Raw genomic sequence first — 22,803 nt, 5'->3', positions numbered from 1 at the left:
TTTGCTGGAAGTTCAGTGGACTTGAGTTTGCTGGAAGTTACAGGGTCTTAAAGTAGCAAAGTAGAAACCTTTGCTAAGCCCGTCTGGTACTGAGCACTTGTCAAATTCAGACTCAGCACCCTGAAGTACTTGAAGCTCCCCACCTTTGCAACACTCACTCACTTTCTGGATTTTCCTGATCTGGTCAGAGAGTGTGTCTAACAGGCGTGTTTTCAGGAAGTCCGTCACCTTGGCCACTCGGCCATCAAGGTAGTAACTGGAATGAAAATGAGAAGGCAACAGTCAGAGGGGCTGCAACTATGTGCTCTCCCTCACCTTGACCAAGGACCGCTGCTGTCCACATTTACATTTCCCCCAAATATTCTCTCTGTTCTGCACAAGGTCAGCTGCTATTGGTGACCTTTGCTTCTTTCTTCTGTTCTTTTTCTATGCTTTTGCCACATGCTTTTTTCCCTGTGCCCCAAATCCCATTATTCTACAAGTTTTTCCATGGTGATATTTTTTTCTTAATTCTTCTTAAATTTAATTCTTCTTAAATGACTCTAACCTTATCTTTCTGTAGTTTTATTTTTACCTGCAGCAATTTGTAAGTCCTGGATAACTTTATTCAATTTAATGAAGAGAGAGACCTCAAGCCAGGAACACATTTCTACATAATGTCTAGAACTATGATAAGTATGAACAATAATGACTATAAAAATAATATTAATAATTTATTACAAAGAATGGAAGTCCCCTCAACTTTCCAGACAGTACATTTACTCAGATTTGTAAATAAATTGACAGACCACATATAAAAGAATTCTAAACACCAAAAGCAATTCATTTGTTCAAAATAAGAGGAGAAAGCTATTTCCTTCATGTTCTATTTGTCTTAGATGTCCTAATTTTGGTCATTGCAAGCAATAAAGATGGTATGATCCAACCAAAGATTTAGAAGTCCTTATTGGTATGTTAATTGCCATCATAACAGTTCCTACTAATTAGTCACTTAGATCTTCTCAAGTAATGATATGCACTCTACTGTAAATGCAAAAAAAATCACATACACGGGATAATAGCTAGGCTAGATTCACTGCAGAACCAACAGTCTCAAGTAAAATAACAATGTCAGCTGAAGATCATAGTTGAAATAACCTTGGGAAGATATTGGTTCTGTTATGTACTTGGAATCATCTTTTTAAATGTTACTATCTGATTCCAACTTCTATTTTTTTTCTTTCATTTATGCTTTGTTCATAATTTACTGGATGGTACATATAAGACAGGTAAGAGAGTTATTCTGCTCTAAGGTTGGATCTCAGAGACCTGTGGTAAGCTAGAAACTGCTTACCTTTAAGTGGAATATATTGATGGATTGTCTGTATCTAATTTAATATGAAAAAGTCAACGGTAAAATGCAATTTTAGTAAATTAAAATGATGAAGTTATATATAGTATATTCAGATGTAAAGCATATGCTACAATATCTGTGTTGCTACTTGGATGGGGAGACACAAGCTTAAAAATCAATCCTAGAAAAATGAAATGGCTATGGATTAGGAAACCATCCAAAATGTTCTATGGAAATTCAGTAAATAGTTTTGCATAGGTTTACTCCATTCCACATTGCTTCATTAATTTCTTTTGATTTTCAGTTCCTCTTAAAGAGGAAATGGAAGTAGTGTTAAGAAGGACCTTTGCACAACTCCATATAGAGCCTTTCTTGGAATGAGAGACCCTGGTCATAGTCATTCCTGGGTTGGTCATTTTTGGTTGGAGTATTGTAACATATTCAACATGGGGGTATTCTTGAAGAGCATTTAAAAATCACAGCTGGTCCAGAATGCAACAACTTGAATAGTTATGGATGCATCTCCATTTGTCCATGTTTTCAGACCTGCACTGGTTACCATTTTGCCGATAGGTATAATTAAAAATCCTGGTTGTCACTTTTAAAACCCTTCACAACTCAGAATCTGGTTATCCTCATTATTGCCTTCTTCCAATTGGTCGATCTGATAATATCAGGTAGAAAGGGTTCCCTCCAGGCTATTAACATCTGTATTTTCCAACAGGGCCTTGGGGATAGATCTCTTATGCATCTTGTTCACTCTTCTAGTTGTTTTTATTAATGCTAGCCATAAATACAAGAAAGGCAGGGAAATACTTATTTTATTATTAATGGGTTAAGGTTCAGGCTTAGTCAAACTTAGTCAGCTTAGAAAAGATCAAATCAAATCAATGCAATAGCTGTGATTTCAAGAAGGGATCCTCTTAGTATAGCTAAGACCAGATCCAAACTAGCAGTCAATGTGTGACTGCTTCAAAGTTGCTATTTTAGTTCTTTCAGTTCTTTTTCCTGAAATATTTTAATTAGAATTTATTTCTTGGTTTAGAAAAATCATAGAACCACCACACTACTAACAGAGTGATTTTCCTGTATTCTCAAAACGTGTTATATTTCGATTTAGCAATACTTAGCAGAAAGCACAAGAGACGCTTAGATCAAATTAATATTGCAAGCTAATTAAAAAACCTTGACCTCAAAAAACTTGGTTTCAAGTAAAATTTGAGTCAGCACTTATAGTTTATAATAGATCCAGCTTTTAATATCTATCATACAGTAGCATGTTAGCTGTCTCACAGCAGCACATTCTAAATATAACTATGCATAAATCCAGCATTGGTTTGTCAACCAGATCTATTCTCTTAAACTACAAGGAGATATGCAGCATTGACAAATGAGAGCTCTGGAACACATTATCAGGCACGCCAATATCTAATTGTCAGATAGTAATGGGTGGAGAACCTAATAGGGAACAAACCGGAGTGGGGAGTGGGAGGATGTCATTCAGGATGTAGATAGACCTAATTATAGTAGCTGCTCCACAGACATGTTGTCTAGCAACCCGGGAGAGGTAAGGACATTTATGCTTGTTTCTTGATCAGTGCATTTCTGGTCTATTCTGTTTATCTCCTCTGAAGATATTAGTTGTTAAGTCTATTGTTCTGTATTTCTAAACTAGGTATTATATTATTATTCTCAGTAGGCTCAGAGACCTACTGCTAAGCCTTATAACATTTCCAGATAAGTCTTGAGAGGAGTTAATGAATTCAGTGCTTTTGTATAGAACTCCCATCCAAGCCAATTGGGCACAAACAAAAGGCATTCCCAGTACAGTAGATCAGATATGATCTACTGCCCCTCTTGACAGATATGTTTGCTGCTGGAGAACTGAAGTGCCATACAACTGAGAGCAAATGTTGTCTCTCTATCCCTCTAGGGATAAAAAGAGGGATCTAGGGAATTATAGACTGGTCAGTCTAACACTTATACTTGGAGAAATTCTAGAACAGATCATAAACATTACCTTGAAAACAATGAGGTAATTACCAAAAATCAGCATGGGTTTGTAAAGAATAATTCTTGCAAGATTAATTTTATGACTGAGTAGATTGCAGAGATACTGTAGACATAAGATATCTAGATTTCAGCAAAGAATTGGGCAGATTATTAATAACCTACTAAATAATTAGTTAATTAAGAGTGATATGGATAGCATGACAATAAAGGGGCTTGACAATCAATCATTCTCAAACTGCGAGTCAGGGTTCCAAGCAATACATCCACTATTGACATTGCGCTCATCAGTGGTCCCTCATCTAAGAGAGATGATGAGGTACCACAAGATTTAGTTCTTAACCCTCTCCTCCTGCAGTATTTTCATTAATGATGTGTATGAAGAGACAGAAAGAACGTTATCAAATTTTCAGACACAACAAAATTATATAGCTAATAGAAGATAGAGATAACATTCAAAACAAGCTTGATAGCTCAGAAAAATAAGCTGAAAGAAACAGAACTACAGTGTATCTGTATAAGAGAGGTACCAGAATAGGCTATGGGAAAGCTGCCTGGTAATTCTATTTGAAAAAAGATCTTTGACATAGCAACCAATTGCAAACTGAATATGAGCTAGTGATACGATTAGCTACTAAAAAAAAAACCACCCACATCAATAGCAATAGCAATAGCAGTTAGACTTATATACCGCTTCATAGGGCTTTCAGCCCTCTCTAAGCGGTTCACAGAGTCAGCATATTGCCCCCAACAACAATCCGGGTCCTCATTTCACCCACCTCGGAAGGATGGAAGGCTGAGTCAACCTTGAGCCGGTGAGATTAGAACCGCTGAACTGCAGATAACAGTCAGCTGAAGCAGCCTGCAGTACTGCACCCTAACCACTGCGCCACCTCGGCACATCAACAAAAGTATAGTTTCCAAATCATGGGAAATAGTACAGGTAGTCCTCGACTTACAACTACAATTGAGCTCAAAATTTCTGTTCTTAAGTGAGATATTTGTTAAATGAGTTTTACTCTACTTTACAACCTTTCTTCCAAAGTTGTTAAGTGAATCACTGCAGTTGATAAATTAGTAACATGGTTAAGTGAATCCGGGTTCCCCATTGATTTTGCTTGTCAAAAGGTTGCAAAAGGTGATACATGACCTTGGGACAAAACAATGGTCATAAGTATGACCCAATTGTCAAGCATCTGAATTTTGATCACAAGATTATGAGGATGCTGCAAAAGTCATAAGTTTGAAAAATGGTCATTTCACTTTTTTCAGTGTCTTTGTAAATTTGAACAGCCATTAAATGAACTGCTGTAAGTCGAGGATTACTTGTAATTCCACATTATTCTACTTTGGTCAGAACCCATCTTGAGTATTTTGTCAATTTCTGGGCACTGTACAACAAAGAGAGGCAATTTGCTATAGTGGTTAAAGGGATCAGATTAGAAATTTGGAGATTCTGAGTTCTAGTTCCTCCTTAGGCAAAAAACAAGCTGGGTGACTTTGGGCCAATTATTTCCTCTCATCCCAGGAAGAAGATAATGGAAAACCATGTCTGGAAATCTTGTGGAGAAAACTGCAGCAATGTGCTCAGACATTTGCTGTGAGTCTGCACAGATTTAAAAGCGCACACACACTCTTTAAGAAGGACTTAGTCTTAGATGAACTGGAACAGGTACAGAGAAGGGCAACAAGGGCAATCAAGGCAGCAGCAATGTTCTATAAAGGCAAATTTAAAGGAGCTGGAGATGTTTAGACTTGGGAAAAGATGAGTGAGGAGAGGGTGTGATAGCACACTACTTGTGCACAGAATGAGATCAAGTCCTCCCTCACTGCAGAGTGACTTCCTTATCATCTGCAACCTTCTTTTCTAGTTCATCATTTTTATGCTTTTGGCACCCTCTGACCTAATTAGCTTAACATGATATGTAATGTTGACAATTTTATCTTTGGTCAGGAGACTGGACCAGATAGACTTTGATCTCACTAATTACACTCTGAAACTCAATCTAAATTGTTTTGCCCACTTGTCACAGATGTGACAGTGCAGTTTTGCTCTTGCTGGTGGAAGGCCTTTTCATTTGCAACAAATGGATTCCTATGCCTCTCGGGAAGTATTGTCACAAAGATCAAATCAATTCTGTGCAATTCAGACAGTTTTTCACTGAGCTTGATTGAAGGGATATTGCCTCCTCTCTGAACACCACATTAAGGCAGGAAAGCAAGTTGCATCACGAACAAAGGGGGATTACTGCCTTCCATCTCAACATATATTATAGTATCATTGTATTTATTTATTTTATTTATATCCCACCTTTATTATCTGAACAACTTAGGATGACAAATATATCTAATACTCCTTCTTCCTTTTTGTATTTTCCTTACAATAACCCTTTGAGATGAGTTGGGCTGAAAAGTGACTGGCCCAAGGTTACCCAGCTGGCTCATATATCTGTCCATATTGTGCTTATTGTCTAAATTCATGCACAATAACCAAGTTTAGATTGTCACATAAGCCAAACTGAAGGTTTTTCTGCGGATTTGTATACTAACCATTTCCTTCACTAAACAGAACTATTACATCTACATTTTTCCAGCAATATACACAATTAGTTGCCCAGACCCATTAGTCTCAGACAGGATATAATGAACAAAGTTGGATGGCTTCAGCACAGCTGTTTTTATTTTACTCCAATTTATTGCAGAGGAAACTTTGCTCCATAATCTGACCCTACCTTTTATTTCAGTTAATGGCATTAAGGCCACTTCCCAACACTCAGGAATTTCTAGGGAGGTCTGCTTGAAATTAGATCTACCACCTTTGCTTTCTCCATTCCAGCTCACCCCAAGCCTGGGACTTGTGTCCACTGTCCTTTTCTCAATATAGATACTGGATCTAATTTATGGGATGTTTATACAAAACTAGGTGCTTCAGGTCTGTTTGTGTGAACAAGTTGCTAAATTCTCAGACATATTAGACATAAGTCTAAATCTAGTATTTTCCACTTTGCTTCATCAAGGTAACATTTTGGTTATCCAGGCAGAGAAGGGAGGAAAGGCTAGCATGTGACTAATAGGAATTTGCACCATAAAGAAGGCTGATCAGTAAAATAATTGCATCAAACAGCATTCTTCTGCATTATCTGCATTATATTCTCCTGCCTTTATTGTACTACAATTAACCATTACTGACATGCTATGTATCCACCAACTCCAATTGCTCAGTTTCAGTTTCTGACTTCTGTTTTTCTTAATAATTTATTATGAAAACATGTGCTGCATTGGATACATGCACACACAATTTTCAAATAAAAGCCTTCACCACACAGCAACACCAAAAACCACGGCAACAGAAGTTCTGATAGGATGTGGATGGGAAGATCATTTTTCAGCAATGGCAGGAGTAGTAATTTCCAGAAAGTAGATGCTCTCCCCCACCCCTGTACCAAATTTCTTTCTAAATCTACATATAAATGTCATACAAATAGGACTTAATTAAGTTTACAACTTGTAGAAAATTGTAGCAATAAATAAGTTCATGTTTATACTTAATCTAGAAGCATCCACTGCATTAGTCGAACTTGGAAAAAGATACTGACTGTAACATCTAGATTATTTTGATCTCAGTGATAGGGTCATGGCTGCAAACCACCTTGACATATAGACCAGAGGTATTCAGCAGGTTCTGACCAGTTCTGGAAATTTTGAGTAGTAATACCACCTCTGACTGGCCCTGCCCCCATCTATACTCTGCCTCCCGAGTCCCAGCTAATTGGGAGGGAATGGGGATTTTGCAGTAACCTTCCCCTGCCATGCCCACTAAGTCACGCCCACCAAGCCATGCCATGCCTACCAAGCCACACCCACAGAACCGGTAGTAAAAAAATTTGAATCCAACACTGACACAGACTCATTATCTGGAATACTACACATTTTGCTTTTTCTTTATTTTGGTCATGGAATGGACTCTTTCAAATAATTTTTCTATACTAGATGATCAAATATTCTCTTACTCCACTGATACAACACCTATAAAATGATACAGTTTTCATGATACATTTTTCAGGAGCAAATATCTCACAAATGCTCTGCCAGTCACCCTAAAATCATAAAACATGTGATACTAGCAATAAGTAACAAGTCAACATGTGGCCAACAGTGACATTTTCATTAAAAGCCAGACTTATTCTCATTATATAGATGTTGGGGTGTTTTTTTTCTGGGAAAGTAATCTGTATTCCCATATTTCTGAAAGTTAGGAAGAAAAGTACCCTAATGAAAAAGGTTCCATGGCCTACAACAGTCTGGTATATGATACTGTGAACAATGAACCTATATTATCCTAAGTTGCCATAGTTTGTTATGAATATAACTATGATATTATTTGGAAAATGCTCCCTTCAGAGAGCAATAACTTTGCATAGAGTCGAAGGCAGTGATGGTGAACCTTTTTTGGCTCGCGTGCCAAAAGCGGGGGAAGCGAAAGGGGGGTTGTGCGTGGGCATGCCACACATGTGCATGCTTCTTCCCTCTGTGCACATATGCACATGACCAGCATTTTACACACACACACACACATTTGGCACTCTTTTTTCGCCCTCCCCAGGCTCCAGAGGCTTTCTAGGAGCCTGGGGAGTCCAAAAACAACCCCCAACCCCGAAGGTCCTCCGGAGGCTTCAGGAGCTTCCCTGAAGCCTGTGGAGAGTGAAAAACTGGCTCTACAGGCAAAACGGAAGTTCAAGAATAACAGAAGTCACTTCCTGTTTGCTCGTGGGGGCATTTTTTGCCCTCTGGAGCTTTCAGGGAAGACTCCTAAAGGCTCTGGAGGGCAAAAAACGACCCTACGGCCAAACTGGAAGTGACTTCTGTTCATTCCTGAATTTCCAGTTTGCCTGTAGGGCTGGTTTTTCGCCTTTTGGAGGCTTCAGGGAAGCCTCTGGAGGGCGAAAAATGGCCTCAAAAAAAGGCTGAAGTCAGCTGGCCAGCGCATGCATGCGTGCTGGAGCTGACAGGGCAACACCCTGCGTGCCCTGACAAATGGCTCTGTGTGCCACCTGTGGCACACATGCCATAGGTTCGTCATCTCGGGTCTAAGGCATTTCTAAATTCCTATAGCCAGGATTTCTACTATATAATCCAATCAAACTTCCTTCAGTAACAATAATCCCTTCAGTCTTGGTAAATGCTGCACGTGAGTTTTTCAGAAAATATCTTGTGTTATCACTGGATAGTGAAACATTATTGCTCAGATAAACAATAGAAAAAGCAGAAATTGCTTCTTTCCATCTACTTTTTTTCTGAAGCCCACTGGCTCAGCACTGAGTCTACATTCAGTCACTTCCCTACAAGCTGTTCCTTACAACAGCAGGTAAATGTGACCCACCTGCTGGCCTATAAAGCAGTGGCCCCCAAACTTTTGGGCACCATGGATTGGTCCTGTTAAGAAAGGTTTTTCCACGGACTGGAGGGAGTGTGGTTTTCTGTGCTGCCTGCATCCCATGGATGGGGGTTTGCTTGTTTGCACCAGTTGCTGGCATGCCACGGACCAGTGTTGGTCAATGGATCAGGGATTGGGAACCCCTGCTATAAACCATTAATTATTCAGGAAACTAAGCTGACTTCCAATGTGAACTTTCTTTAGAATACCATCTTACCTGAATATGAAGTACTCCAGGGGCTTGCTAGGGCTTTGTTGAATAGCCTGTTTTAATCTTCACGTGAAGTCTCTTTGCTCTATAGTCAGAATAAACACTATAAGAGAGGTGATAGCTGAATAACAAAGCTCAGCAGTCCCAGCTAGCAATACTAAAGAAGAAGGATGCTGAAAGTTATTATTCAACTTAATGACTGCTGATTATCTACACCAGTGTTTTCAGCTTTGGCAACTTTAATATATGTAGACTTCAACTCCCAAAATTTCTGGGAATTGGTCCACATGTCTTAAAGATGCCAAGATTGATCTACACCTATGGTTTAGGTTCTGCTAAACCAGTGTTTCTCAACCTTGGCCACTTGAAGATGTCTGGACTTCAACTCCCAGAATTCCCCAGCCAGCAAATGCTTTTGCTGGCTGGGGAATTCTGGGAGTTGAAGTCCAGACATCTTCAAGTGGCCAAGGTTGAGAAACACTGTGCTAAACTACAGGAGTATGTAATCTATTGTCACCTGCTGAATTTCTTTGGCTTTACTTAATTAGAAGGGCAACTCTTCCTTTTTTTTTCATGCAAAAGACTGAACAGAAAGAACAGAATGAGAATACATTTCAGAGTTCTCTGAAGACCCTGTCAACCCAAGCTTCTTATTATGATCATTGTTTTATAAACATTGAAAGAGGAAAAGGGGGGGGGGGAATACCTACTGTTGCCAGGTAACTGCATCCACTATGTGCCCTGCCACCTTCATGAACCTGTGAAATACAGAAAGCAGGTAAGTTTATGGGCATAAGAGAAAGGCATACATGTGTACACATGCACATGCATGTACACACACTTCCTACATATGCACATGTCCCTCTATCTTTGAAAAAATCCAAGAATGAGATAGTTCTTCTATCAAATACCCCAAATGATTACACTTTTGTGAGAGCCATGCTTCAAAATAAATGAGCCAAATTCAGTACGGAATAAATATTCATGCTTACTTCAGTTCTGAATACACTTTTTCGATGAAAGGAAAATCTAATTTAAATAAATTTAAGCCAGCAATCCTGTCTCAATCAGTGCTATAGTACTTAAAATCACAACCTCTTAAAATAGTTTTCTGAACATGGCTTCTTATGAATATTTTGGAATTGCAAGTCTTCAAATTCCCACCAAATATGGTTTAAAACAGGCACTATTTTTAGAGAAAGGCAAGAGAGACAACTCTAGCAGTTGGCTGGGAAATGTGTATCAGATTATGAAGTGGGCAAAAGCAATATGTGTAAATACTTAAGTATACATAAGTGTGTGACGCCATGGCTATCTAAAATATATGGAATGATTTGATTTCACAACTAGAACTGAAAGTGCCTTAGCATTTTCCGATCACAAAACTACAACATCTAATTTTGGAAGGAAAAAGATACAATTTCAGAAGAAAAGATTTCCAATTCTTTCCCCAATGCTGCTGCGTGGATTAAACTGGCAGACTCTCCCAATTGTGTTCCATTTAAAAATTGTTGAGAAATCTGCAGAGATTTCCCAACAAAATCTGCCATTTATTACGCAATCGCAACATGTAGTTCATGGAATTTTATAGCGAGAACCAGATGTTATTGTCTTCTGTTTATAATCCACCAGTGTTTTTTTCACTATAAAGAATCCCTTAAGAAAGAAAAGATGGAGCAATTGCACAATGTGCACTGATGGATAGAATTACAAATAAGTCTGGAAGCACAGCTAATCATGGGGAATTCTTTCAATTAGTTTAGTCATGTAATACAATCTCAGTAACTGTGAATACTGAGAGTGAAAACGTAAGAAACATGCTATAGTGAGTTGCACTCATACTATGAGTCACAATGTTCCAGTTCCAATGGTGATTTTAACATGACTTGCTAACCACACACACATTTATTCATTCCAAATTTGAAATAAAATTGTTTTCCTGAATCAGCAATAGCATCGTATTGATACATTTATTCAGCACAAAAATATGAAGAGTACTAACCCTGCCTTATTTATGGCTTCAGCCTTGCTAACAGATAATTTAGATAGTAAATAATTTACTTTTGTGGCATGCCAGTCATTCACTATTAAATTCTAATTCATACTGATAATACTATGCTGTGTTCCATCAATGGATTTCTTCCTGCAGATTTTAAACGAGTGGGTAGAGTACTAATCCCTGCATAGCAGGGGGGAAAGATTTCATATCTCCCCTCCTCAATCGGAACCATTCCCAAAATGAAGCAATTCAGGCAGAATATTAAGAGGAAATTTCATTTTTCTTTTTTCTCATGGCAATGTATCTAGGAGGGGATTTGTGAAAGGTGGACTGAGGAGATTGCAATGATTTGGAAAGTTTGGTAGTTTCATGTTTTGGGACAAAAAAAGAAGGGGTTTCCCAACTTTCAGTAGATCAACATAGTTTCTGCTGGTCTTATTTTTGAGATCTTTGAGTGAGTGGTCAAATGATAAGAGTTTTGTCCAAATATATCGCAGAGTGGAATGGCTGGAATTGTCTTGTGGTTCTGGTGTTGGACATTGGAGTAGTAGCTGGATCAACGAAAAGAGGTAACAGAAGCAGCAGTGAAGGTAGAGGTGGACACAAAGCAGTAGTAGAATTGGAATTCCCATTCAGCTGTTAGAAAGTGCCATCACTCAGCTGTTTCGCAGCATGTCTGTTATAGTAGAGCTGTAGAAGATCTCTCCCTTCTTTGCTTTTTTCCAATATCTAATTAGAGTTCCAGGAGTTTCCACATATTTTCTTGTGCTCATTGGAACTTATTAGACCATATTATTATCATTGGATCATATTATAGATAGCGCCCCTTTCCAAAGAGTAATATTTTACTCTTTGGACAGTTCCCTAGTAACAATCCATTTACAAAATTCAGAAGACTCTTTAAAAAAATAATAAAAGCAGTATTTGGAAGGGGAAAGCCATATCAAATAGTCAACGTGAACTAATTCTACCAGCACTGAATTATGTGTTCATTCACCTGAGTCTTGGTAATGCAATTTTATAGGAAAAATGAGTATACCAGTCCAAAAAAGAACACAATCTACCTTGCATATTTTGTATCATTTATTTTCTGGCACACATACAGAAACAGTGGTACCTTCTAACCAAATTCTAAAATTGGGATAACCTATAGGCCAGATCCACCTGAAATCCTCCCCGATGAGATATAGGTAGCCCTTGAGTTACAACTATTTGTTCAGAGACTGTTTGAAGTTAAGGTGGTGCTAAACTAAGGAACTTATGACCAGTTCTTGATGTTACAGACATTGCAGTGCTCCTAAAGTCATGTGATCAAAATTCAGGTGCTTGATAACTCACCCACATTTCAGGACCACAGGAACACTTCGACTCCTCCACTCACACATCTACTCCCCATCTATGCCCTCTGTGCACCCTGCATTCTGTATGCCCTAACTGACCTTCACAGTCTTCTTGCTTCTGCTACTGATCAAACAGGCCAGGGCAGCTCCTGGCTACACAAGGATTTCTTTTTTGCAAGACCTGGGAAAGATGGTCTCACTTGGTCAGTAGCTGGGGAGATGAAGGCTGGACTGTGAAGCTTCCTAAGGCAGCTGTGGGTTTTGTGCCATATTGCTAGGGCAGCTGGGGCTTCCAGTAGTAACTGAGGCTTTTGGTTGTGCTGCAGCTCAGGGGTTTCTTCCACATAAAACGATGTAGCCAATTGATTTAGTTTCATTTGATTTATCTACAATTACATTTATAATTTTTGACACCCAAACATAAATACGCAATACTTTGTAAATCTTCATGTGCCGATTTCAGTTTTTAGTTTTAGTCAAGCACAGATAACCTCAAAACTGCAGACAAACTTAAGAAAAGTAGGGAAGTTAAACAGAGTTCTTAAATACTGGTCCTGAGACAAAATTTACCCAATCTCCACCAATAATTGAGATTATTTCAATTCTTAAAAGAGTTTTAAGGATTATTCTCTATGTGCCAACAGCAATTCTGACCCTAGGGGAAAAAAGGCCAGTAACAAGAAGTCAGCCTAAGACTGTTCAAGATATGGTTTAATCATAGAGTATTGAGAAGGTTTTATAACCAATTAGAACCTTCAAAGCCTTGATTATAATTAAGAAGATGTGGTATATATACATCAGTGCTGCATGAGCTGCATTGGTTATCAATTTGTTTCCAACACCAATTTAATCTTGAAAGCTTTTCATGGCACGGAACCAGGTTATTTGAAGAGTGGTGTCTATCTAATTTCATCTGCCTGTTCCCCAAGATCCAAAAGAGTGGTCATTTTATGGATTTTGTTGTCTAAGAAGCTCCATCTGGTGGGCCTTAGGTGGCAGTTCATTTTGCTATGATTCACCTGCATTGTAGAATCTTCTTCCATCTGACGTGAGAATGGCCTCATTGCTTCTAAGCTTCTGAAGATCCCTCAAGACCTGGTTATTCCCCAGGGAATGGATGAATTAATTAAGCAGCTTTATATTATTAACATCCCTTCTTCTATGTATTTCCTTGTTCCAAAATTTATTCCTATTTTTTAAAAATTGTTAATGATAACTTTTTATGTATTTATTGTTTTAGTCTTGTATGCTGCATAGAGTCATTTGCTTTATGGGATGAGTGGCTCATTTAGATAAATAAACAAAAAATAAATAAAATTTATTTAAAATTTAATTTTTAAAAAAAAATTCTTCAAATTTTTATTTTGTTCTTCTTGCTTTTCCATGATCCATGTGTAAAATGATTTTTATAGTTAAGATGTATGATATCTATGATATTGGCCAGATATACTTGAAGAATTCCCTGCCAAAAGTCTGCTACATTGGTTATACCTGTTGTCATTTTCATAAATCTATGCCAGCTACTAGCAATTACCCTGTTTTCCCACAGGTGCTTAAAAAGATTGATTTATTGTTCATTCTAATAACTTCCAGGGTATAAAAGTCAAACTAACTACTCTATAACTCCTCAACTTCTCCTTCTTAAATATAGATGTCACACATTTGTTCTTTTCCAGTCTTTTGAGTTTTTTCCCCTTCTTCTGCAAGAATCAGAAGTAATTGCTTGGGCTACAAGATATTTCCCCAGCATTTGATAGTTATTCTTTGATGTGTGCTTTTCTTTCCTGATCCACATCTGTTTTTCTTCCGTGTTTGTCATATATCAACATTCTACAGCATACAATATATAAAAAATGGGCTCTGAATTAGCGAATGGTCGGAGAACTGTCTCAGAACATATCTGAATGTCTGCGATGTCAGTCAGATCTTGGGAAAGAAATTTATGGCAATCTCTAATATCAATGATAATACTTGCAATATGTAAAAAAAAAACCAGCAATGTTTATATAGTACAATGTTTGTTCATATGAAGGACAGGTAGAGTCAATTTTATGTAACAAGAAGAAAAAAAGAGTGAATCTCACACCTTATAGGAATAATAAACATGCACAAATGACAGCGTTCATCTACTGTTTTCTATTAAATTTAACTGTTCATGAAAAGAACTTTCCTAGAAAAATACTTCATAGTTTTAGAGCATGTATTTTAGGCAGGTTTAACAGTAGCACATTTTTATCTCTAACTCTCTATCAGATTTATATCATGCTGCTCTTTTGGTTGTCCACAATAACACACAAAATATAATAATATTCAAAAGTACACATTGTAATTACAGTAAAATAAAGTTTAAAAAAATCCTTAGCATCAGACCCCATAAGCCCTCTGGGATAGCTCTGTTTTAACCTTTTTCCAAAAGGCAGATGGGAAGTCATTCCAGAGAGCCAGGCCCATCGCATAAAAATATTTCCAGGCTTCAGCCTCTCAAACCTCCCAAAACTGTAGACAACCAGCTGCTTCTGCTTGCTCAACTAAAGTGGTCAGGCTGACTGTGGAGAGATGCAGTCCTGCAAATAATTTGGCACTAAACCATAATGCAGGTTAACTGAGGAATCTCTCTTCATTTTCATATATGGTAAAACAACCTGCAAGTAATAAAAACAGAAGTCTCTAGTAGACTGCCACGGGATTATTTCTATGTGACAGAAGGAAAAGTGTGGGCTATAAAGTGGTCTGTGTCTGAAATTAATTTCTCTTTCACTATAGGTGCTTCTAGCTCAGGGCTGTCAAACTTGCGTTATCATGGCATCATCACATGACGTATTGGGACATTTCCCCCTTCGCTAAACCGGGCGGGGCCATGGCCAGTGCATGATGCACGTGGCCCATGAGTTTGACAGCCCTGTTCTAGCTAACTGTTGTTATTCAGCAACTCCCCTATTGTGTTAATGGAATTTTATAGGGGATTCATATGACATTATTTTTATTTATAACCTCTCATGATTCCAACTGCTTCCTCCATATTTTTTCTTAAAAGATGAAATAGTTGCACTTTATGTTTTAATTGGTAATATTAGTAATCTTCCATCTGACAATACCCAATGAAGATTAAGGGGGACTGGGGCTTTAAAATAAGCTTTATGATTTAAATTATTTCCTGGGTGTATGGGGCAAGGGGCAAATGGTTTCTTCTGCAGATTTTCAAATCGTGTGTATATATATGAAAGAGCATTGAATCTCCAAGAACATGCATAATCTACAATGCTTTTATTGTTGATGACGTTGTGGCTTTTTAGCGGAGAGTCCTGACACAACCACTTTCCCCAGAGTTAAAATCATAAAATCATAACTTTAAGTCAACCACAGCTGTTCCAGATTAAAAATAATGAAGTAAACTATTTTTACTATTTTACTATTTTTACTATTCTTCCAATTCAATTTTTACCATTTAAATGGTTTAGCATACCTTATCAATGATGTAGTTCAGGAGTGTCAAACTTGATTTCATTGAGAACCATATTAGGGTCGTGTTTGACCTTGGGGGCCAGGGTGGGCGTGGCCAGCTTGACATCACTCATGTCAGGGGTGCAGGTGGTGGCCTGAGCCCTCTGCCAGAAAAAACAGGGTCCCAAGTTTCATTTTCACCTGCGACTGCCTCCTGCAACCCTCTACCAGTGAAAACTGAACTTGGGAAGGCTCACATGACCCTCCCGAGCTCCGCTTTCACTGGCAGAGGAACCACAGTCCAGTCTTTCGCTGTTTTCAGGGTGGCCCTGCGAGCCAGATCTAAGCACCTTGCAGGTTGAATCCGAGCCCCGGGCCCTGAGTTTGACACCCCTGATGTAGTTGATGACTCAAACAGAAATTGGGACCTGTCCTACAAGCATGACCCTATTCCTCCAATTGCTAGACACTAGAGGGTAGACTGAATTCTTGTCTTCTGTAGAAGTGCTTGTCTATTATTCCATACTCCTTATGTACGTTTTAAAAATATGTAAGTTTTTAAAACTTTTGAAAGAACATTAGTCCTATGATGAGAAACAGTTGAACTAACCCAAGAAAGGGAACTAGATTTTATCATTGTGTGTTGCTTGTTTTGTCACTAATATGTGCATTACAGGTTTTCATATACTTTTCCTAACATGGGGTTTTATGTGGCCATCTTTTGGAGTGTTTTTGTTATTTTAGACAGGGAGTTCATTTTTGGCTTCTCCATGGCTTTGAGTGCTGATGCCAGCCTTAATGCACAATGGAGGTTTATAATGCAGATAGTAAAATGTATGCTATTTGTACACTTGTAAATGTACACTTTTTCTAGACTGAAATATAGCACTTTGATGGAGCAATCTGTCTGTGCCCTAATTCTTTCCATTATTCCATTCTCAAAATCCACATTTGGCTAGAGAAGGAAAAATCATTTCCCCATAAAGCAGTCTTCCCCAATTTCTCCATCAAACTATGGGACTATAACGTATGTAATATTGCTTGAGAATTCTGGAAGTATTCATCTGGAGGACACAAGGCTGGAAAAATATATCTTAGATATACTTATTAATGCAGATATATTTGTGACAATGTATGATATAATATGAATTATTTGATGAATATTAAAAATGGCAAAATACCACAGAAATGCACACTTGCACAACTGAATTATAAGGAATCTGTTAAATGTTCTAAATATGGTGACTTTTAGAAGAATTCAACTATAAGATATCCAGTTAGTAAGATAATGGCTACAGCTTAACAGAGGTTGGGACTGCAGTTTTAAAGCATGCAAAAAAAGATCATAAACATGAACATTCCCTTCAAAGGAGGCAACTTAAATCAAATAAACTGTCAAGGTAGTCTGCATACCTATCTGACAGCACAAACTATAAAGATGATACACTTATTTCAGGGATGCATAATGTTTTCTCTTATACGAAAACCATTTTTTAAATGTGTTCATCTTTATTATATGGTCAAACATCAATAACACAAGAAAGTTGGCAATGTACTTCACCCTGTTTTCACACTTCTAAAGTTTTTTTTATTACTTTTACTTCCGTTGGTAGGAAAGCCCACTGTTTGATGCAGATACTTCAAAGGAATTTTTTGTTATAAGGTCAGACACGTAAGTTAGGAAGTAGGTAGACAGTGTGACAGCAAGCCGAATACTTTGCTTCACTATGTTACATATTTGAGAAAAAGTATATACACTAAGAATCTGACTGAAAAGCCTTTCTCATTATATATGCGCACACACACACACTGTATGTATGCGTGTATGTATGCACTGAATATACTGTATACATGTGCAAATACACACACACACACACACTGTATGTGAATATATATATGTACGCACCAGGGGTGGGTTCTGGCAGCCGCTACTGCCAATTCGCTTGTGGTCGTGTTTGCTTGATGTGGCTGTGTGCGCATGCGCAGTACTATACAAATGCTTCTGCACATGTGCTGCCGGGAGAACCAATTCGGGGGCGTGGCAGGCCTGGGTCACTGCCAGTTCCAATGACCCAGGCTGCCAAACCACTACCAGTTTGGCTGAAATGGTCCAAACCGGTAGGAACCCAGCACTGGTATGCACTGTATATATTGTATACATATGTGTGTGTATACACATAAATACATACACACACATGTGGGTGTGTATTTGTGTATGTGTATACAGTGTACATACACACTCACATACACATACACAAACTTTTTAACCATTAAGGAAATGGTTACCATCTTACCACAATAACAAAAACAAGCAAAACAAGAACAAGAAAGTAAGGAGAAAAATCTGGAACATATCTCATTTCAAAGAATGTATGACTGTTGTGATGGCGGGAAAGTTTATGGACCCAAAATCTTCCAATGCCTTCTAAAATGTGGGGCCTGTTCATGTTTAAAATTCTCAACCACAAAACATGGTTTATATTTTTATTCAAGTGCAAGTGTTCCAACTGAAACCAAGAATAAAGCAGAATAAGTAAAGAAATTATCTAGATACAATAAAATTTGACCCAGCAAAAAAATACATACAGAAATGCAACTTTAATAGGCCTATTTGTTGTATTTACACCCACATGCACATACATTTGTACTTTCAAGCATACTTTCTAGCATTTGAGTTACAGGAAACCCTTTCTATTTCAACTGATGCAACTGAATCCAAAGTTGTGCTGTACTGATTGGTTGTTATCGTCTAACATTGTATATACTTCACTCTTTGAAGCATCTTAGCAGTTTTTCAAATTTTGAAGGAAAAAAAAAGAACCAAAAAAGGTTATGCAGGAACTATTGGCTATTCAATTGCACAAACTTTACTTTGCAAATCAAAGCGAATAATCTGTTTAAAAGTGAAAATACAGTGTTCAATTCATTGATACTTTTGTCATAAACAAAATACATAGTTGAAGCCAGTGTCATTATAAATAAGGCACAAAGCATAGCCAGTCCTTTTTAGAGAGTATACCTTTACTCACCATCATTTACACACACTTCAGGTTTTTAGCCTAGGCTGCCTGTTGTGTATGTTTAGACAGAAAAAGAAACTTATTCACTAGATTCCCCTTTTAATGAAATATACTGATGTACTTTTTCCTGTAGCATGTAGCCTTCTTTCTTCTCCTTTTTCATAATCTTTGAGGTTAAATAAATGGATTCTTTCCATGGTTTAGAGTCGTATTAATATAATTATACATGGGCAAGAAAACTAACTGCATCAGTTATTCTTAGTATACATTGAAATAGGACTACAATTCTTTAAGAAATCAGCAGAATTATTAGTGATTGGAAACAGTCATTTCTGTTTTACGGGCCACATCTTGGAGCTTATTCTCATAAAATCTGTGGTAAATTTTTCTTCATCTTGATCTCTGGTTACTGTTTCTCTAAAATTCCCTAATAGTAGAAATCGATGTATATTTCAAAGTCTGGACCAAACAAAACAAAAAACAAAACAAAAAACCCAACAACATTCTGTCCATTAAGCAGAAGATATTGAGGAAGAAAAACCTAATTATATGTAGTTCTCTTTTCAACTTTGTGATTATTGAAGTGTTCACTAAGTGAAACTGTAATTATGCTTATGATCTTGGTTATAGCATGTATAAGACCTTTCACCATGGCCCAGAACATTTTTACAGTGACTGAAACATCTTACATGTATGCCAAATCAATCAGAAAGTGAGAGAGGGAATGCTCAATCATCCCATGTCCTTCCTTCAGCTCTGAGACGTAGTGCACAGGATCAGCTTTGACTAAAAAACTAGCAGTTCTCCTTTCCTTTAGATTTAGTTGCTAAAACATATATCACAAAACTAGAATGAACATAATTATTTTTTTTTACTCCTATTGCAAGAAAAGATATCATATTCCTGTTTAGATACTATTAGAAAACCCTGGGTGGTTTAGGTGCTTGCTGTCATCTTAACATGCGGCTTGTAAGCAGATATGGCAAACACAGCAATGCCTAAGGGATCAGAAAATATCAATTTAAAATTTATAATGTTAAAAGAGTAGTTGTAAAAGACTACTTTAGAGTCAACAGGCTGGATAAATTCTCTGTGGTGACAAGGTCATAGAACATATGGTGGTATCACAGTTCCCTGAGTTTCTTAAGGAATGATTAGTGAACTTATTTCTAATCTCAAATTGTTACTTAAATTGATCATCATGGAAGTCAATGGGGGAGTGCATCCCTTTTGGTTCTATAGGACCTTCTTAGCCAATACTACCTTTGAACATGGCATTGTCTATAGTTCCTTGGAGGGCATAGATCAGTAGCGCATTGTCTGTGATAATTGAAATCAGCACAATGTAATACTTTGTGAGGCCTACTCTCTCCTGCTTCACCACACAGTAGCAAAGGAGAGGCTAGTCAGTCACTTGTTAAAATTCAGAATTTCCCCATCCTTGCCCCAAATTACATCATTGTTTTGATTGGTGAATTATTTCCTGTCACCTGTAATGTTCAGAAAGACACAGGGCATCAAAGCCTGAAGATTAAGCAATCACTATGCTTAATATATCCCAACATGAAAGCTTTAACAGAAGTAATGCTGCAGGATAGGAATTGGCAATAAGGTCACCAAATGTTATGTCAATGTAGTTTCTGCTTCAGGATGGGCGGGAAATAGTTGGCCAATGGGGAAAAGCATGACCAGTTGCCAGTCCCCTCACATTTGGCAATAAGATGTCTTGGAATGGTTCTGATCTCTCATATCTGATGGTGATGGAGCTCTTTACTAGACTGTGCATTATTCTTTTAGCCTACAATGAGAAATTCAAAGCTTCCCTATTATTAGAAATAAGAGATTATATAGTAATTCTGAAGATAGGTGTATCTTCCCAGGCTGAATGGAACCAGTGTGTATTATATCTCACAATACAAAGAGGATCATAGTAGATAGTTAATAGTTATTTTCTAGCTTTTTGCATTGTTTGCCATAATCACTTACCCATCCAAGAGTGTGATAACATTTTTTCTAGGTCTCCCAATATTGGGCCCGTACAGACTGGCTCGGGAGTAGGTGCGGATTAACTGTAGCAGTCTCTTCAGCTGCGTATAGTCCTTGCCGAACTGAGTGCCATTCACTGCTCGTCCTGTGAGGGTTCGGTAATTATTTGGTTCTGTAAGAAAACAGAAAAAAACATTAATCAACCTTGACAACATCCTGACAACTCACCTGATAAACCTTCACCAGTTTAGAGGCATTGCATGTAGCCCCTGCTTATGACCATCCATTTAGCGTTGTTTGAAGTTGCAACAGCCTTGGAATAAATAACTTATACTCATTCTCAAAGTTATGTCTGTTGCACCACCCGCATGGTCACATGACCTCAATTTAGTTGCCTGGCAAGCAGTACACATTTACAAATGGTCAAAGCATCTTGCAGTCACATTATCATGGTTTGTGATTTTTCCAGCTGGTTTTGGATAAGCAGCGTCAATTGGGGAAGCTGGATTCACTTATTGACAGGAGTAACTGCAGGAAAAATGGTTCTAAAATCAGGTCTGATCACATGATTATTCACTTTATGATCTCCCTGACTTATGGAAATTCCTGTCCCCAGTGTGATTGTAAGTTGAGGACTATCTTTAAGCATAAGGAGCATATCTCCTTAAAAGGCATATCACTTAGTCATCTAGCTGTATCTTGGAATGAATCTAACTCAATTCTGGATATAGTGATGTAAGATGGCCCTGTAAATATATTTATCCCTAGGTACTTGCAAACCTACTCGTTTATATACTTGATCTCACATTTATTGCACTAACGGGTACCTATCTTTATTCAACTCATTTGTTTTATTTGGATCCCTGTAGGGATGAGTTGCACTAACATTCCATACAACAAAGCTTCATTGAGAAAAGTTCCGAAAGTAATGCTTCTTTGGTCCTTCTATTCCCTTCCCTTCTCCCAATCCCCATCCTTAAAGTTCACTTACCATTGCCCAGCTCCCAGGAGATATTGTATTTCTTGCTGGCACTGTACTTGAGCAGACTGAGGGCATTGGAGCTGTTCCAGGAATTGTTGGGATTCCGGCGTAAAGCATTTAGTGCAAAGATGAGATGCAGGCCAGAGCAGTCAGCAAAATTATAAAGTTTGTCTAGAGACCTGGCTGGGGAAAAAACAAATCCAACCTGAAACTCAAATGCAAAGAGGAACCCTCTTGGCTACACTGAAAAATGCCTAGGGGTAGGACTATATCAAAACGTAGCCCTACAAAAATACAAAATATATTTTTCAAAATCTAGTTGTTACAGAGTTTCATTATTATCTAATCCTTCAATACAATTGTATGATCTGTCATAAAAGGACATACTCAGGAACTCACCTAATGATTGTTTCATTATAGCAGTTGGGGGGAAAACACCAGGATACATAAAGTCTACCTTACTATTGTAAACCTTCCTTGCATCTCTGCTTTTCTAGTGTCATAGCCCTTCATAGCCTTCAGTTTGCCAAAGAGTTGTGGTTAGCTACTAGAGAAGGGGAAACCAACAATGAATGAATGTAATGGTACAATTTTAGAGGGGAGATGAACTTATTGAAAAAAGACCAGTAAATGCTAATATGATTATGATTAGTTGAATAGCCAGATGTTTAGGCTAGATTTGGCATACCTGTCTACTTATTGAATCCTTCCAAGGACCTGGGATAAGCATATGTTGTTTGATAATATTAATGGGATTGTTGTAGAATATAAGCCATTCCAAATAAAGTTATCTTTTGTAATTGACTGATGGTAATTTTGCCACTGCTGGTGGAATTTGAGTTCCACATATTTTGGAATTGCACCCAAGATGCCTATTACTATTGGTACTATCATTATTTGGGGTTTTTTTGGCCATGGTCATTTTACTTCTATATGAAGGTTTTTATATTTTATTATTATTATTTTGATTGGTTGAATAGTCAGCCATGTGTTTATAGAGACTGGATTTGGCATTTTTATCAACCTATTGAGCTCTTCCCAAAGATA

General features: G+C 37.7%; 1 protein-coding gene across 1 annotated transcript in view; it reads right to left on the bottom strand.

The window, feature by feature from the left end:
- HPSE2 (heparanase 2 (inactive)) overlaps positions 1–22,803 on the bottom strand; it is a 144,426-nt gene that overhangs the window by 15,681 nt on the left and 105,942 nt on the right. The window contains exons 4-7 of the mRNA XM_087725702.1: positions 21,766–21,939; positions 20,775–20,946; positions 9,699–9,746; positions 163–256 (exon numbers count right to left, since the gene is read on the bottom strand). Of these exons, the coding sequence (XP_087581828.1) occupies positions 163–256; positions 9,699–9,746; positions 20,775–20,946; positions 21,766–21,939 (488 nt within the window). The remainder of the gene's footprint in view (positions 1–162; positions 257–9,698; positions 9,747–20,774; positions 20,947–21,765; positions 21,940–22,803) is intronic.

The sequence above is a fragment of the Thamnophis sirtalis genome, unplaced genomic scaffold, assembly GCF_051295495.1.
Source record: "Thamnophis sirtalis isolate CommonGarterSnake01/CBP01778 unplaced genomic scaffold, rThaSir2_p1.2 scaffold_11, whole genome shotgun sequence".
Taxonomy (NCBI): Eukaryota; Metazoa; Chordata; class Lepidosauria; order Squamata; family Natricidae; genus Thamnophis; species Thamnophis sirtalis.
The sequence above is the reverse complement of the archived record's forward strand: the minus strand, read 5'-3'. Positions and strand labels throughout refer to the sequence as shown.